The 17356-nt window shown below is 59.3% G+C and overlaps 1 protein-coding gene across 4 annotated transcripts; it reads left to right on the forward strand.

Annotated features, from left to right (window-relative positions):
- The first annotated feature begins 1881 nt into the window (after positions 1-1881).
- On the forward strand, positions 1882-15517 carry RAB36 (RAB36, member RAS oncogene family). 4 transcript variants are annotated; one of them, XM_059894498.1, is made up of 11 exons: positions 1883-2091; positions 2795-2877; positions 5701-5792; positions 7517-7582; positions 7981-8082; positions 10075-10139; positions 11644-11699; positions 12571-12648; positions 12914-13004; positions 14325-14454; positions 14692-15517. In XM_059894498.1, the coding sequence occupies exons 2-11, from the start codon at positions 2809-2811 to the stop codon at positions 14846-14848; spliced, it is 906 nt and encodes a 301-aa protein (XP_059750481.1). In that variant the 5' UTR covers positions 1883-2091; positions 2795-2808; the 3' UTR covers positions 14849-15517. The 4 variants fall into 4 exon arrangements, with proteins under 4 accessions (XP_059750482.1, XP_059750481.1, XP_059750483.1 ...); XM_059894500.1 differs by having other exon boundaries at positions 1884-2091; positions 14325-14444; positions 14692-14848; XM_059894499.1 differs by lacking the exon at positions 7517-7582 and having other exon boundaries at positions 1882-2091.
- The last annotated feature ends 1839 nt before the right edge of the window (positions 15518-17356 follow it).

The raw sequence follows: 17356 nt of genomic DNA on the forward strand, positions 1-17356 counted from the left end.
TTTTCTGTTTTTCAATCTCCTTTTTATTATTTTTGCAAACACACACATAACATTCTATGTAGCATATATGTTAATTTGTGAGACATAAAAATATAATAAGCACCTGTGAATTCACCATTAGAACATTATCAGTGTCTGCATCCCCTTCCCTTGTCCCATACACGGTCCTCCTCTCCAAAGCTACCATCTCATTTCTGTGGTTACCGTCTCACAAATGCCTCTGGAAGCCATCTAGCCCCACGTGCCTCTCTCTGCAAACAGAAACTAGCTCACAGAAACTCAGTGACTCAGGTCAGCCTTTAAACAGCCATTAATTATGGAAATTAATGTTGTAGCGTGAGCTCTAGAAGCCAAGGCATATGATATTCAGGCATCATTAGGTTCAGAACTATGCAGATGAAGGTCAGGAAATGGAAGGCGTGTCCATTCCTTGTCACTGCAGGGCGATCAAATGCCAATGCTACAGCAAGAGCCTTTTCTTGTGCCATGATTGCAGAGAGGAGGAGGTGTCTGTGGGAAAGGTACGAAGCACACCGAAATACATCAGGGCTAACCCAGAAGGGCCGAGACGGGGGATATTATTGTATTCTCTCTGTTCCAAAATGTTTATTTTCATTTGAATTATTTACCGAATAGGTGATATATGCACATAGAAGAAAATCCAAAAAGTATGAAAGTATATTGTCTCCCTCCCTCCTTGGTCCCCAGCCAACAGATCGTCCTTATCTATGGCAACCACTGGAATCTTTCCACTGATAAACTAAATTTATAAGAGTAAATACAATTAATTTACCTTTTAATGTAATGGTAGCATACTTCAAACAGTGTTCACCTTCTTTTTGTAAATGCAATATTTGTTCACTCATTTAACATTCACTCCATGCCTGCTTATGTGCAGGCACTGTTTGGCTGATGCAATAAATCGGGTGGACTATACACAAGAACCCCTGCTCTCATTGCGCTCAGTGGAGGAAGACAGACAATCAACATAAACAGCAAGTTATATAATGTGTTAGAAAATACTAAGTCCCTGGGAGAAATAGAGCAGAATAAGGGGTTGGAAGGATGCAGCAGTTGTAAATAGGATGCCTCATCTAGAGGTGACATCTGAGCAATGTGGCTATCTGGGGACAGAGCCTTCCAGGCCTAGGAGACAGCTGATGCAAACACCCCGGTGCCTGGTGTGTTGGAGGAACAGCAAGGAGGCCAGTGGAGCATGTGGGGGGTGGGGGGAGTGGGAAGCAGTAGGAGATGCGCTAAAAGAATAAATGGGGCAAATCACATGGGGCCTCTTGGGCTATTGTAAAGACTTTATTCATCTAAGAGCGGTGAGGAGGCACTGGAGGGTTTGGAGCTGAGGACTGACATGATCGGATCTGTGTTTTAACAAGGGATCCCTGGGGGCTGCTGAACTGGGAATAGGATAGAAGCAAGGGTGGAAGCAGGGAGACCAGTTAAGGAGAGAGAAGATGATGATGGTTGGGACCATGGTGAGATCAGAGGAAGTAGGAGGGAGAGAGAAGATACTGGACAAATTTTCAGGGTAGAACCTACAGGATTTACTGATAGATCAGACACGGGATGTGACGGAAAGAAGTCAAGGGATCCTGGAGATCCCTCCCTACCAGATAACAAGAAAAACACGAAATATTTACATAACAAGAAGAAGATCACATTTGCTATATTATGAAAATAAGTACTTAAACACTTCACATAATTCCCTCCACGTTTGAACCACCACCCCTTCCCAGCCATGCTGACATCAGGGAGGCCAGGTACGCAAGTCTCTCCACGGTCAGCCCCGCCCAGGCCCGCCCCTGGCCGCCCTGGCCCCGCCCACCAGGCCCCGCCCTTGTTGCCATGGTGATCACCGGCGCTCGGGCCGCGTCCCGGAGTCTCCCGCGAGGCTCTGGTTGCTATGGTGATCGCGGCGCAAGGCGCTGGCGGAACACTTTTGGCTGTAAGCCCCATCCCCGACGTCCCGGATTCGTCAGACGCCAGCCTGTCCCGCGTGGTGCTCGTTGCCATGGTGATCGCGGCCACTGGACCCTCCGGACTAGGCAGCGTCAGGAGCCTCTGCAGCCGCCGCAGGTGAGTCAGCCGCCCCTTCGGACTCACCCTCTCCCGCCCGCGTGATCCCCCGCCCACCTCCCACTGCATAACCTGAAAGCGGCCTGGGCCCCGGGCCTCCTCGTTTCCTGACCGCACACCCCGGGCCCCCAGTGCTGGTCTGGGGAGAGACGGTCCGATGCGGAGGACCACAGGCCTCTCTCGGTCAAGGCCACCCAGTGGGGAGGGGGCGGGAGGGAGAAGGAGCCGGGGCTGTGGAATAGGCGGGAGGGGCCCGGTGCCGGCTGGGGTGGTTCTGGGAAAGGCCTGTGGGCTGAACCCTGAGGGCCCTGCATACCCAGAGTCTTCATCCCTTAAGGGGCAGGAGCAGGGGACCCCTCCCCCCTCTACTTCCTCTGCCCGGGCTGTGTGCACAACCTGGCGACTGTGCTCCCTCACTCAGCCCAGAGCTGAGCTCAGGGAGGGGCCACTCCTGGTGGACATTGGGCAGGAGACTCAGGTCTCCTCGACTCCCAGGCCGGGTGGCAGGCCTGGTACCCGCCCCTGTGCCCCAACACACACTGCCTGCAGATTGGAGAGATGACCCCTGGCATCCTGACATTCCTGACAGAGAAGGAGGGTTGGACCTGTTTTCAAAGCTACTGCAACGTTAGGCATCAACTTTGGGGGAGTCCCCAGGGATTTGCACAGCTCCCTAACTCTCTTCCCCCTGTTGGGGCCACAGGACTACCTGGAAGGATGAGGTCCTCTGTGACGCCTTTGGGGCCCACTGTGAGCCAGGACCGCATCATCACCAGCTTCCCTAAGGTAGGGAGGCGTTAGGCCAGCCCTTGATATGTGCACTGCTCTCCGGACACCATGCCCTCATCCGGCTTTCCCCACCTCACTCACCACTGGAAACAAAGCAGGTGAATCGGGGAGGTCAGTCCCTCACTGACAGACCCCAGGGACTCAGCAAGCAGACTTCTTGAGAAGCTTGGCATTGACTTGCCCAAGGTGGGCCAGCAAGTGAAAGGTGACACCAGGAGGCAGTGTGGCATGGATGTTAAGGGCACAGACTTTGCAGTCAGACTGTCCTGGGTGTGAATCCTGCATGTCATTAAGCTGTGTGACCGCGGGCAAGTTACTCAGCCTCTCAGAGCCGCTGGTACAGAAGAATAATTCCTCTCACATTGGATGTCTGGCTCATGGTAAAAGGGCGCTCCCTTGCCCAAGTGTGGTCACTGTTTTTCTCATTTTAATTATGACATTATCAAACAGCACTCCAGTTTCCTGACACCAAATCCAAAGTTCTCACCCCTTACCATTCTGCTTTCTGTCCTTGCTGGAAACTCACAGCTCTCTTCCATCTGTATTATAATCCATTATTAATCACAGCAGGGGATGCAAATCCGCACAGCCTCCCAAGGGGGCAGCGGGATAATGTCTCCCAGCACTGCAGATGCTCCTGCCTACCCTCTGCTCCAGCCACTCAGGGCCAGGCACTGCAGCAATTTGTAAAGTAGAAGGTCAGACACAACATAATGTCCTCGAGAGGGGGCCACTTAGACAGCAAAATGCTGCTTCTTGACACAGACTCTGGGAGGCATGAGCCCCTCTCAGGGGCTGATGCACAATGAGAGCCAAAGTAAGTTGTTGAGCACCACGTGTGAGAAAAGGAGCAGGAGAAAAGAAATGCACGTGTTTGCTTCTACGTGCAGGGTATCTGGAAGGATGCTTAAGATCCTGCCATCAGTGGTTGGCGCTGTGTGTGGGGGGAGAAATCCTCTCTTTTGAGTCTTGAAATCTGTGCCCAGGCCGGTGGGGGAAGGAGGGTAGGCTCTGGGTATTTGGGGTCCGCAGTCATTCCTCTTCCCCCTCTCCTGCCTTCCCCCCCACCCCGAGTTCTGTCTCCAACATGCACAGAGAAAGCCTCGGTGCCTTAGACCCGTGGACAGTGCCCCCAGGATTTTCCATCTCATCAGAGGCCCAGGCAGCTGCTTCTCTTCTGAACTTGACAGTGGTGACTGGGGATGATGGGGACTGGGGTTAAAAAGCCAAAGGAAGGGAAGCGTGATTGGCACAAAACAGTCCAGGTCTCATGGGATGAAGGACCCCAATTACAAAGTGGGATGAGGCTCAGAGAGGTAGGGAGGACTGCCTGAGGTCACACAGCTGAGTGTGGGGGAGCACAGACTTGACCCGACCGTGGCCGACTCCAGAGCTCTGACGTTTCCCCACCCCCAAGGTTAGGGCATCCCTGCTTCCACAGAAGGTGAGATTCTCCCCCAACTGCCTGTGGCCAAGTTCATCCCACACTCCAGGGCCACAGCACTTCAGACCCGAGCAATTCGTGGTCAGGTGGGGCCAGTCCTTCCTTCACCCCATGTGCCTTGGTTTCCCTCTGTGCACTTCCTGCCAGCCTTCCCTAGCACACTTCTCCAATCTGTCCCAAGTGCTGGGACCCCTCTACTGACCGCCGTGTCTTGGCCGGCTCCCAGCTTGACACTGACACGGAAGTGGACGGAAAAGCAGCCAGCTTTCCCGAGAGGTGGCCACACATCTTCGCGTGGCTGGGGGCCCTGGGCTGAGTGCTCGTTTGCACTGCCCACTTGCTCCTCCAGTGAGCAGACCAAGAGGTGCCGTGAGGGGTGTCCCCACCTTACAGATGAGGACATGGGCTCTGTGAGGTCCCACCCTCACCCTTGGCCGAGCTCCTTCGCCGTCCCTGCTGCCTTGGTCACACAGAGCCGAGAGGGCAGGTGGACCAGGGCAGAGCCACAGGGGCCCTGAAGGACAGAGGGGTGGCCCAGCGACCACAGCAGAGCACAGCAGCCGTCTCCAGCATGGCCTGCTCCCACATCCTGGCCATGCCCCACACTTCGCCTTGGCCAATCTGACCGCAAAACGTAATGGTCACCTTTCATTTGTTTAATATCATTTTTTCTAATTATAGAACAAACCTGCATTCGATAAGTGTCATGGCGTCTTTGCTGAGCACTTAGTATGTATGTGCCAGACCAGCTCTGCGCTGGTGGCTTCACAAATATAACCTCGTTTTATGCCCCCAAGTCCCTGAGGTTTTCCAGATGCAGAAATTGAAATTCAGAGACATGAGGCAACTACCCAGGGTCACACAGCAGCTGAGGGTGGACACAGGGGCCCTGCTCTTAGACCACTACCCGGTTCTGCCTTCTGAAAAATGTGGAAGGTGAAAGTGCCTTCCAGGACATTTTCCATGCACAGATATACATATTTTTAAAACAGAAATGGCATCAGAGATCCATAGAAGGTGTAGGAGGATCTTGGCGCTAAAAAGGCCCTTACAGCCCACCCCTCCTCTCACTGGAAGAGGCCCAGAGCGGGCAGAGGGTTGATACACCCACAGCAAGGGCACAGCTGTCCCCAGCGGGACACAGCTCTCTGGATGCCCGCCTGGGCTCCCTGGTGTGTCCTGGTCCCACTGCTCCTCCTCGGGGCTCACAAGACCCTGGAGTCTTAGGAGTCGCTGACAAGGTAGAGGACGGATGTGACAGAGGCTCAGGAAGGAGGGAGCTCTGGGAAGTAAGTCACACCTGCTGCCCGCTTGGCGAGCTTTGCAGGGTGACGTGCCCACCTGTCTGTCTCTTTGTCTGTCTGTCTTGTTTCCAGTGGTACACGCCCGCCGCCTGCCTGCAGCTCCGGGAGCACTTCCACGGGCAGGTCAGCGCCGCTTGCCAGCACAGGAATACGGGGACCGTCGGGTGAGTGCCGGCTTGGCCAGGGAAGGGTGGGGAGGACCGAGCGCACGTGTGAGTGTGTGGATGCACATGTGAGCCTCGTACACAGACCACGCGGGCGCCGCCACCCCGTACAGGCCTGAGGAGCATCAGCCATTTATCCGGCTTTACCTGCCGCACCTGCTGCAGGAACAGCTCCCCCCTCAGTGAGGCCGACACCGAGGTCTGAGCACGGCTGTTTCCTCCAGAAGCATTTCCTGCCCTTCAGGCCTCAGACTTAGTGTTGGGTCCCCGGGGTCTCCTCTGAGTCCCCACCACACCTGCCCCCTCGCCCAGGCGGAGCGGGTGCCCCCCGCACCGTGCTCCTGAACTCCGCGCTGGGTTCCTCGCCAGGCCACACGCAGGAAGGAGAGGCACGTATGCGCCCCGTCCCTGCCTCAGGGCGCCTGGCACTGCGGCACAGGTGTCCTGCCATGGTCACACCTTCTTAGCAAACAGGTGCGGGGTCCTGCTTCCGCCCTGCATCCTGAGGGGCCCATGGTCTGCTCAGGGAGAAGGCTGAGCTCAAAAGTCACATGGGGACAGTGAGGCCAGGATGGCCGAGGTGGCCATGGTCACGGGCTGAGCATGGCGGCAGCTGCTGGGGGAGTGCTGGTTCCACACCAGGGGCTTCCCACCAAGGAGCTCCCAACCCTTCCCCACACTCAGTGCTGGGAGGCCAGGAAACTGGGGCACAGGGGAACCCAGTGGCCCTGCGGCAGCACCTTTACTCCTCCAGAGAAGCAGAGTCAGGGCCACCTGCTCCAGAACTAGTGGCGCAGGGAATTCCCTGGCGGTCCAGTGGTTAGGACTCGGTGCTTTCACTGCCGGGGCCTGGGTTCGATCCCTGGTCAGGGAACAAAGATCCCGCAAGCCTCGCGGGTGTGGCCAAAAACAAAACAAAACAAAACACCGGACGCGTGCACACACACACACACACACACACACACACACACACACACACATAGAACTAGCAGTGCAGATGCAGCGCCGAGGTAGGGGACGCAGGCAGGGGTACAGGGCCTGGGGCTGTGTGCCTGCCAGGACACCACCACCACCCTGGAGGGCGTTCCAGGGCCAGGCAGGCTGGGGGCATGTCGTGGACTCAGGTCTGCACGCCTGGGCCATGGCTCTACGGTTCTCAGGCTCCCTGGGGAGGGGGGACCCTGCTCACCTAGAGCAGCCACCCCTCCCTCTGTGTGTGTCCTGCACTTGCACATCAGCATTCCTGGGACTGCAGGTCACGCCCAAACCACCAGCCTCCTCCACCTGCAGACAGCAAGAGGGCACCTCTGTGTCACCTGGTGACTTGGTGCAGCTCACCTGGCCACGTCTTCGAGGGAGGGGCAGTGTCTACTCTGCTCCCAGGCAGCAGCTAGTTCTGGAGCAGGTGGCCCAACTTGGACACAGCCCCACCTGGGGCTCTTCCCGCTGCTCCCTCAGCCCAAGACTCAGCCTCCCATGGTGCCCATTTGTGATTCTCACGGCAGGGACGTGGACCCAGTGGGGTCAGGGGTACAGAGTCCCCAGAACAAATGCAGGTCCTCCTGCCCTCCCCTCTGAGGGCCAGCGAGGGGGACAGACATCCCAGAGTGTGTCACAGGTGACCTGTCCCCATCACGAGTGGGGAACGCAGGGAAGGAGGGGCCCGTGTGCGTGAAGATGCTCTCGTGACCGTGCCTAAGAGCACCGCGCCGTACTCCTCACAGGCTCAAACTCTCCAAGGTGGTTGTGGTCGGCGACCTCTACGTGGGCAAGACCAGCCTCATCCACAGGTGCGCCACCGGCCCGGGAGGCTCCGTCACATGTCGTAGTGGAGACCATGTGGCTGCTGGGAGGGGGTGCAAGAAATCCGGGAGATGGTGGGTCCGCGGGGAGTGCGGCGTCCTAGGAGCCTGGTGTTGGCCACACCATCCCCGGGGCCACAGGCTCCCCTCCCTGCCCTCCCTGCCAGCAGACGCGATACTTTTCACTGCCTTGATCCACTTGTTGGTCTCCTGCTGCCGCAGCCTCTCTCCCCACAGAGTTCCCACTGGCAGCTCCGTTGCCCATGGCCTGTCTCTGTGGCCCGTCTCCATAGCCGTCACTGCCTGGTCTTCCCTGAGGGCGGACTTTCACTGTCAGGAGTGAAACCTCCACACGCGGCCTCTGATGGCTTCCTCGGCCCCCACAGGTTCTGCAAGAATGTTTTCAACCATGACTACAAGGCCACCATCGGGGTGGACTTTGAGATGGAGCGCTTTGAGGTCGCCGGGATCCCCTTCAGCCTCCAGATGTAAGTCACCGTGCCTCGCGCGTTTCCCATCATATGGTTGTGGAGGGCTTCGCGGAGACGCCGGGGAGACCCCGGGGAAGGCCTCGGCGAGCGGGCAGGAAGCCCCGGGCAGTTTTGTGAAGCTGGGCTCTCTGCTGCCCCAGTCCCTGCAGCCTGATGTGCCCGCCCCCGCCCCCAGCCTCCCCTGGTGCTCCCCGCGGGCCCTCTGTGATCCCACTTGCCAAGCCAGCAGCACGGCCTACGGCAAGTCACTTCAGCCCTCCAGCCTCTGTTCCCACCTGGAAAACGGGGCCAAAACCGTTCCCTGCGTGCTGGGCTCTAGCGGAGGCCACACGGTCCACAGGCCTTACTGGGGCCTGACGCTCCCCCGTCTCTCTCCCTCTGTCTGTGTCTGTCTCCTCCCTGCCAGACCCCACGCCTTGGCCTCTCAGGGACACACACACCCCCCACCCCCGGCTTCGGCCCCTCCCCTCTATTTTCCCTCAGAATAGCCCAGGGTCTCCCCCCAGCCTCATGCTTTCCCACCAGAGCCACTCTCCTCCGGCACCTGCTGGTCTCCAGCCCGGCCCTCTCCTGCGTGGCTGCCCCTGCTGGCATTCCCTGGGCCTCCGTCTGGTCCCCTCCTCCTGCGCTGTCCCTGGTGCTCACCCCTGCTCCCTGGATTCACTCCTCGGGCCTCCATGCCCCGGGCTGGGCCTGGGATCGCGGTGATCGCGGTGATCGCGGTGATCGCGGTGGAGCTCGCCCCCTTGTGGACTTCAGCTCCTAATGTTTCGAGACAGTGCCCGCTCCTCTGAGACCAGCCCCAGTGCAGTCCTGGAGCAGATGGTACCACCAAATCTCGCCCAAGGGGGTGTACAGGGTCAGACCAGAGCAGAAGAGGCTGTGAAGACACAGGGCTGCAGGACCGAGGGGATGAGGAGGCAGGAGAGTGAAGCAGCACAAGCTGCTGGGGGCAGCTGTGTCTAATTAGAGGGCCCAGGAGGAAGCAGGGGGCTCTCCCGGCTCGGCCTCTCCTTGTCCTACACTGAGGCCATTGCCAGCCAACCAACTGGCCCCACCGCCAGGCCACCCTCCCAGCTCCCACCCAGAGTATTCTTCAGAAGTGGAAATGTGAATGAATTAATGAAAGAGCCAAACAGTTCTGCATCATGCTGGATCACTTGGAAAAATTTCAGATTATTGGTGTCTTGTTCATGGCTTGTCTACTTGTTAGTTTACTGAGAAAACTTAAAGTTTGATGTGCTGATTTTTAAAAAGGGTGGATTTTCAGACTCAGCCCTGCATTTTGACCTCCAGCCTTGTTCTAAACCAGGGCAAGTAGATCTCAGCAGGTAACTTCCTCTATCTTTACTGTGCCCATGGCAGACATCATTAATCAATTGTTGCATTTTTTCCCATGGAGCCAGGGCTCAGCTCCTCCAGAGAGCCAGAGCTAACTGATCAGAGAAGCAAACCATGTCCTTGTTAGACAACGCACCCCACCCAGGGAGCTGAGCGTCCCCTCCACTGCCATGGGGAAGGTGGAGCCACACCCCAGTCACACATGAGCAAGTGGCAGAGCCCCAGTCCCATTCCCGGGGTCGCCTCTACAGGTGGACTTTCACATCTTGAGAGCAGCCACATCAGGGAGCACATTCTCTTTTTTATGGTACAGTCGGAAGGGACTGAGCTACAGCTCCATTCATCTGGGCAGTGGAACTGCTAAGGCCGTGCCCCTCCCCTATGAGCACAGTGCATCCAGAGAGGGGGTTCCCCATGGGCGCCCAAGGAAGGAATCATAAGGAGTTGGGGGTGGGGCTGGCTGGCTGGCAGCAGGCACTTCGTGACACCCATGCAGCTGGTGCGGGCGCGTGGGTCTCCAGCCCAGGGCCCCACAAGCCTGCTGGCTGTAGCCACTGTGATCAATGACTTAACCTGCCACCTCTCCCTTTCCCTTTTTCTCTCTCTCTCCCTCTCTCTCTCTCCCCCTCCCTCTCGGTCACGGCACAGCTGGGACACAGCAGGACAGGAGAAGTTCAAGTGCATCGCGTCTGCCTACTACCGGGGTGCCCAGGGTGAGCAGCCGGGTGACGGCAACAGTGGGGCCTCAACCATGTGCAGCAGGGGCTCCCCGTGAATTCCCTGCCGGGCGCACAGCGAGAAGCCCAGGTCTTCTGTGCAGGCACCAAATTTGTCCTCTGAGAGCCACTGAGGAAACACGGGGCCGGTCCTTGTCTTCCAGCCAGGCCCAGGCCAGCCTCGGCAGCCACGCGCTTTAGGGATCCATGGTGGTGGGTGCTACCTGAAAGTCTCAGCCCCAGTTTCAGCTCAGAAAGATGCTCAGAGCGGGGAGTGCTTGTGCAGAGACCCCAGAAAGAAGAGCAGAGTCAACTCAGGAGCAGGGGCGCGGGGCTTGGCTGGAGGGGAGGAGTGGGGGTGGGCCCCCAGGTGGGGGCCAGCGGGGCTCCTCACCCACCACATCCTTGTTGAGGGCGCCCCAGCCCTGGGCAGGCCTCCCGGTCGGCAGGCAGTGGCAGCATAAGCCCCCTCCTCTGACCAGGAAGAAGAGAGAAAGGGTTTCAGTGAGAGGTAAGAGCAAGCGGTCCGAGGCATCCAAACCGGACTCAGATGATGAGGTACAGTTAGGTCCACTCAACACTGGTGTTAAAAGTCACATTTTCACTAAGGTTTGAAAAAAGCAAAAACAGGAAACCACGAGCACCTTGGCTATGGATTGGAATAACAGCTCTGCCACGTCTGCTGTGGCCTCTCTTCTCGGGGGGATGACACCCCCTGGGAATAAGGCGTGAGGCGCCTGGCACAGCCCTGCAGACAGCAGCCTGGCCACGGTCACCACCACCATCAGCTTCCTCCTTCACTTCTCAGCCCCTCTGCCAGGGCAGGGCGCGTGGGTAGGCCTCCTGCAGCCTTCAGCCAAGGTGCCTCGAGGGAGGCCCACGTCCAGCCCTGCTCACACCCCTGGGGCCAGAAGAGAGCAGGCCCTCTGGAATGCTCTCCACATGGGGCCACCCAGGGCACAGGGGACCAGACAGGGCAGTGATGAGAGCAGCTGGGGGGAGGGGGCTGCATCTCCCAATTTCCTGCCCACCCTGCTCCTCAGATATTGTTCCCCTGAAGCTGGTCGTTGCTAATCGCCCGCACGACCATAGCTGCCAGTGGGGGAAAGTCTGCCCCACGTCAGGCCCTGGACCAAGAGCTTTAAAACAGCTGCTCCAGCTTAGTCTTCAGAGCTACCCTGAGAGCTAGAGGTAGCTGTGGTCCTCACCATGTCACAGATGAAGGCTGAGGCTCTCAGCGTCAAGGCCTCACCCGCACTCCCTCAGCCGTAAGAGGCAGAGGGGAGATTTGAACACAGGGGCTCACCTTGCCTCCCTGGAGCCCCCTGTGGCTGGGCCGCTGGGTGTGGATCAGAGTGGGGGGCTGGGTCCCCAGGGCGGCCATGGGTGTCTCCCTCCCAGCCTCCGTCATCCCCATCTTTCCGCGGGAGCCCCCTTGTCACGCCGTGTTTGCCTCCCCCGTCACTGACCGGCTCCTGGCTCCCCCCTCCACCCCATGCAGTGATCATCACGGCCTTTGACCTCACTGACATGCAGACCCTGGAGCACACCAGGCAAGTCTGGGGCTCTGCAGCCCCCGTGGGACCCTTGGGCCCAGAAAGCTGCCTGGAGGGCTCCCTAAACCTGGGCCATGAGCTGGGCCCCTGACAGTGGGTACAGGTGACCAAGCTCGCTGGTCAGCACCTGCTACCCACGGGCCGATGACTGTTGGCTGCCTTTTTATCCTTCAAGATCTGCAGCTACAGCAGAAGGCAGGGCCAGCTGGGCCTGTGGCCAGTGCAGAATGGCGCACGCTGGCTTCAGTGCTCTGCTGTTGTCATCTTGAAAGCCTTACTAATTTGTGGCGAGGGGCCTGGCATATTCACCTCGCCTGGGCCCTGTCTCTGGGGACACAACTGGGCACTTGCTGTCTCAGGCAGAGATCTGGGCAAGAGCCGGGGGTTGGGAATTCCCTGGTGGCCTAATGGTTAGGACTCCATGCTTTCACCGCCATGGTGCAGGTTCGATCCCTGGTCAGGGAACTAAGATCCCGAAAGCCGCACAGCACGGCCAAAAAAAAAAAAACTTTTTTTAATTAAAAAAAAAAAAGAGCCAGGGTTCATCAGCTGACGGACCAGAGCCCCTTCACCTTGCTTTTGTTTGGGGGTTCACAGCCGCATCTCCAGCCCTGTGAGGGAGGCCAGGGTGGTCACTCCAGTTGGTGACAGTGCAGGACTCACCCAGGGCGAGGGTAGAGCCGTGGCCAGGATGGGGCCTTCATCTCCCCCTACAGTGCTCCTGCGTCCCCACCCACCCGAGGCCAGCTCGGGTCAAGCTCCCTTCCATGCAACCCCCGGCCCTGGGAGGACCCGGGCTGCACCCCATCCCGGCTTCCTCGGCCCCTGGGGGGGGGGGTGCCGTCTCTGCCTGTCCCCCATGTTCCAGGCAGTGGCTGGAGGACGTGCTGAGGGAGAATGAACCAGGCGCCTGCTTCCTGTTCCTCGTGGGGACCAAGAAGGACCTTCTGGTGAGCGGAGCGGGTCAGGGCCAGGGGCGGCCTCGGGAAACGCGGCCCCTTCAGCCTGGGCTTACGGAGCAGAGGGTGACTCGGATGTGCCTAGGTGGGAACTTGCAAGCGTGAGTCTGAAAGCAGGGGCACTCAGTTCCTGGTGCTCGGGGCTCGTCCCATCAGGGAGGCACGCTGGCGCTCAGACTCGCCTGGGACCGCCGGGCTCACCTCTGGGCAGGTGCCGAGGCCCGGGGAGCTGGGTCAGCAGGGCCGCTTCTCCCAGTCAGGGGCCGCGTGCAAGCAGGCGGAGGCGGAGGCCGTGCGCCTGGCCAACGAGATGCAGGCCGAGTACTGGTCCGTGTCAGCCAAGACCGGTGAGTGGGCGCAGGGCTGCCGCCATGGTGATCGGGGGTGGGGGGCCCTGCCCTGGATGGGAGGAGTGGCACACCTGTGTTCTCTAGTGAGACCCCTGCGGCCGCTGTGGGGCACATCCATCCCGTCCCTGTGAGGTCACGTCCAGAGTCTCAGGGAGGCAGTGGTGGGGCTGGGGTTGGAACGCATCCTCACCTGTAACCACACCATCCTCCTGCCCCTGACCTGGTACAGGTGGGAGGGGCCAGTGACCGGCTGTCCCTCCCTTCCCCAGGTGTCATCATAGAAGGCACTCAAACATCCCTCACGGCCCTCCAGCCCTCCCGAAAACCCCACCCAGTCTGCCCCAGCCTCGCTGGGTCTCCGGGCCCTGAGCTGCCCTCGCCCACGGGCACTGCTTACCCCGGCCCCCAACGCCTCTGAGCCTCATCATCCTCATCTGGGAAGTGGGGTGTTGCTGTCAATCTCGTTTTATTTTTAATGGAAAAACGTGTTTTAAATGATAAAAGCCATATGATTCACTGAGGGAAAATGAGAAAATGCAGAGAAGCAAGGAACAGATTTTGAAAACAGGTTGTTGGGGGGATGAAATGAAATAACTTTCAGTGCCTGGGGCACAGAAGGCCCCAAGGCTGTGGGGACTCGGGAATTACACCTGGGAGTCCTTACCCTGGGCGAGGGGCCACCGTGGACACCTGCCCAGGGGTTGGGTGAGGCAGCAGGAGTGCGAGTGGAAGTACCACCTCCAGCCCAACACAAAAAGGTGGCAGCCCCCATGTCCAGTTCCCTCTGCTCCTTCCTGACGGTGTCCCTGAGGCTGTGAGAACCCGCCCTCTTATTGGAGTAACAGCATGTTCCCTGAGAGCTCCCTATGGGCCAAGAAGGACTGCCCTGTGCGGCGGTATAGGTTGTTAACTGCACAAGGGCAGCATGTGTGTCGGGGGCTGGGCCCGGCCCTGTGCCCAGATGGGTGGTCTTGTCCTCCTGGCAGAGGAGGCACAAAGGCCCCACATGGGGGCCAGTGGCTCTAATCCTCATGGCTGCCCACTGGAGAGGTGCTCAAAGGTTACAGGAAAGCAGGCCCACACGGCTCGGTGCCTGGCCCACGGGTGCTCAGTAGCAATTGATTGGAAGAGTAGATGCCGGGAAACCAAGGCTCAGAGATTTTCAGGAGTGGCCAGGGCAGGTGGCCAGGGTGGGGAGCCCATCCTCTGCACAGCGGGGGGCTGTCCTGGCTCCCGCACCGCTGGCTCCCCCACCCCCCACTGCATCCATGGGCAGGGGCAGAGGTGGCCGGAGTCATGGCTGTCCCATGCCCACAGGGGAGAACGTGAAGGCGTTTTTCAGCCGCGTGGCCGCCCTGGCCTTCGAGCACTCGGTGCTGCAGGACCTGGAGCGGAGGAGCAGTGCCCAGCCGCAGGTCGGCGACGGGGACATCATCCGTACGTGCAGGTGATGGGCCAGGCTGGGGAGAGGCTTGCGGCCTGAAAAACGCATCCACCACCCTCCGGCCCAAGACTCAACCATTCCCTTGGCTTGTGGCCCTCTGCTCTTGGCTCCTGGCTGCCCCTTCCCCCATCCCTCTGACCTCCAGCCTGCAGCCTCCCTGCCCACCTGCCAGCTCAGACGCCCACCCCCATCAGCTGCAGGTGCCTGGTTGATGCCAGGTGACTTCTACCCTCATTACAGGGATGGAGGGACACCCACCCGAGACCCAGGACAGCAAGAGGCCCTCCAGCCCAGGTTGCTGTTAGCTGAGCCTGCGTCAGAGGCCTCCACTGCCTGCATGCGTGTGGGCAGTGCCTCCAGTGACCTGGAGGGTGACATGGAACACCCACCGTGCTGAGCCCCAGGGCTCCGCCTCTTCTCTTTAGCGGGTCGGGAGCCAGGGAAGGCCCCCAGTGGCTGCCCAGCTGGTGGGGGCACTGAGGCTGTCATCTGGAAGGCCAGTTGCACTTACAGAGTCACCCAACAGCCCCCCGGCCCCGGGAGGCTCAGCACCACAGGCACAGACACGTGCCCCCAGGCCCACGGCGCTCGCCCTGGGCACAGTCAGCATCCCCTCGGGCCTCTTCCCCACTTTCCTGGGTCGGCCTCGGAATCCTCCTCATCTCGGTGGTCCAGGCGAGCGGGACTTGCTGAAGTCAAGGCTCCCTGTCTGCTGCAACCCGGATCGGGCAGGAGCACCCAGGCCTCCCCTCCCCAGCTCCCGCCCAGAGCGCCCAGCCCTCTCCATGCCCTCGTGTTGCTCCTCCTCAGGGGCTACTGAGCCCCCACCCACCCCACTCTCCCCAGCCCTGGGTGTGTGCCCCCCAGTCCTGCCCTCCATGGCCATAGGCAGGTGGCACGTCTGGCTCCCGCCTGTTTCTCGGAGATGGTGAGCATTTCTCGGGCAGCCAGGTGGTTAGCCGCCGGGAGACTCAGCAGCTTCTGTTCATTCCCCCTTCACCACACTTTTAGCTCTCCTTTTTTATAGATAGAAGATACTTCTTTATATAAATCACTCCTAAAGGAATGGCATATGTGCTTATTGTGAAACGAGACAGCACAGAGCTCTGCATGCAGTGACAGTCCCTGTGGTCCCCGACATAAGCCTCGTCTGCAGCGGGTAGGACTCCTGTTCCTACACAGCACGGCCACGACCTCGGCGCCTTGTTTGCTGTTAAACCAGAGTGACCTCTCCCCACGCCCACAGGGCAGGCCGCATTCCGAGGAACTGCCAGAGCGAGCCTGCGTGTCCCTTTAGCAGCTGCAGGTTTGCCTTCATGCAGATGGGCCAGAGTCCATTCACCCTGCCCAGCCGTGGGACAGTTGGCTTGTGTCCAGCTTTTAGCTTTTTTTTAACTGAAGTGACCATCCTCATAGTTATAGCTTTGCACACTCGGGATTCCCCACAGAGGCCTTGCTGGGCCTTTGGTGGGCTGGCCCACCAGACCCAGTTTTGAGGGGCAGGCTGTCTCAGGGTGCACCAGGACCGGGTTTGGGGCACACCACAGACAGCGTCAGGATGGCAGACCCTGGTCAGGTGGGCTGGCACCCCCCCGGCTCCGTCCCCCACCCCTCTAGGCCCCAGGACCGGGGGGGCGGTAATGCACCCTACTGTCACTAGCCCCCGAGCCAGGACCACTGTCTCATGTGCACCCACCCCCTCCAAATGGCCCTTTGTGAAACTCTCCTCCTGTTGCCCCGTGTGTGCCCAACTGTTCGGTGTTTCTTCTGAAGTGGCAGAGCCACTTTGCTGTGGTTCCACTGATACCATGAGTCCACAAAGACATCCTCTACAAGCACTTAAATTTCTGGGGCGGAGACCCAGGGCCTCATGCGAGAGCGTCAGAGCCATCCCGGACCCCTTCCCCTCCTTCGCTTCTTTCACCCCGGCACTCGAGGCCCCTCAGTGGCCGCCCCAGCCCACCCTGCAGGCCCCTGTGCTTCAGCCTTCCCCCGTGATCACTAGTCTTTGCAGGTGCCAGGCCTCTTCTGTGCCCGGCAGCTCAGGCACCCCTTCTCTGGGAGGACTTCCAGGAGCCCGCATGGCTCCCGCAGCACTTGTTACTTCTGGGTGTGGTGTCCATGTTTGGGCTTCTCCCCCAGCCCCCCCTCCACCACCTTGTGGGACCCTAAGAGCCAGGGCAGCAACCCTGTGACCTCATCTCCCCAGCATCTCCTAGACAAAAGGCCCCCGGCAGGTGCTCACCTAGATGTAGTAGGGAGACAGGAATCCCGCTGAGTCTCCCGGCAGACACATTCACTCTCACCAAGATGCCTCTTCTTAAACCTCCTGGGGACAGTGCTGTGCTTGGCCCTCCTCGGTGGCCAGAGGCGGATGTGCCCACTGCTCACTCAGAGGCTCCTGAAGTCAGGCAGCAGCCAGTGAGGGCTGTAGGGGCTCAAGCGTAAGGTCTGTTCCTGGGAGGAGCTTGGTGAGAGCCAGACACAGAAGATTCCAGGGAAAACCGTGCAGGCCTGGGGAAGGAGTCGCATGCAGGCACCACCACTGCCTCCAGTCCACTGGAGGTGGGAATTCTGGCCCATAGCAGGGGCCACCCAGGAATGGGGCCATCCAGCCTCTTGGGGGAGTAGCCAGAACCCCCATTTACTGAGCACTCAGTGGAGGGGGAAGAAGCCCCTTTCATCCCAGTGACCCTGTGGGCTGGGTATCAGGACCTCCTGTCCCCACCTGACTGGAGAGGAGCCTGAGCACAGAGCCCAGGTGACAGGATGCAGCTGAGCACTTCTCCTCCGCATTCCTGGTCCCTCCTCTGTCTCCGCCTCCCACGCCAGCTTGCAGTCTGATCCCAGTGGGAATCCCACTCCAGGTCCCACACCTGGTCCTCCTCAGGGTCCACAGCAGAGC

The sequence above is a fragment of the Balaenoptera ricei genome, chromosome 14, assembly GCF_028023285.1.
Source record: "Balaenoptera ricei isolate mBalRic1 chromosome 14, mBalRic1.hap2, whole genome shotgun sequence".
Classification (NCBI taxonomy): Eukaryota; Metazoa; Chordata; class Mammalia; order Artiodactyla; family Balaenopteridae; genus Balaenoptera; species Balaenoptera ricei.

What these genes read in the sequence shown, in the direction of transcription:
- RAB36 (XM_059894498.1), top strand. Translation starts at nt 2,809, where the DNA reads ATGAGGTCCTCTGTGACGCCTTTGGGGCCCACTGTGAGCCAGGACCGC. An exon ending in GTCCGTGTCAGCCAAGACCG is followed by an intron (nt 13,005 to 14,324) that starts GTGAGTGGGCGC and finishes CCATGCCCACAG; the next exon opens with GGGAGAACGTGAAGGCGTTT. An exon ending in GACATCATCCGTACGTGCAG is followed by an intron (nt 14,455 to 14,691) that starts GTGATGGGCCAG and finishes CCCTCATTACAG; the next exon opens with GGATGGAGGGACACCCACCC.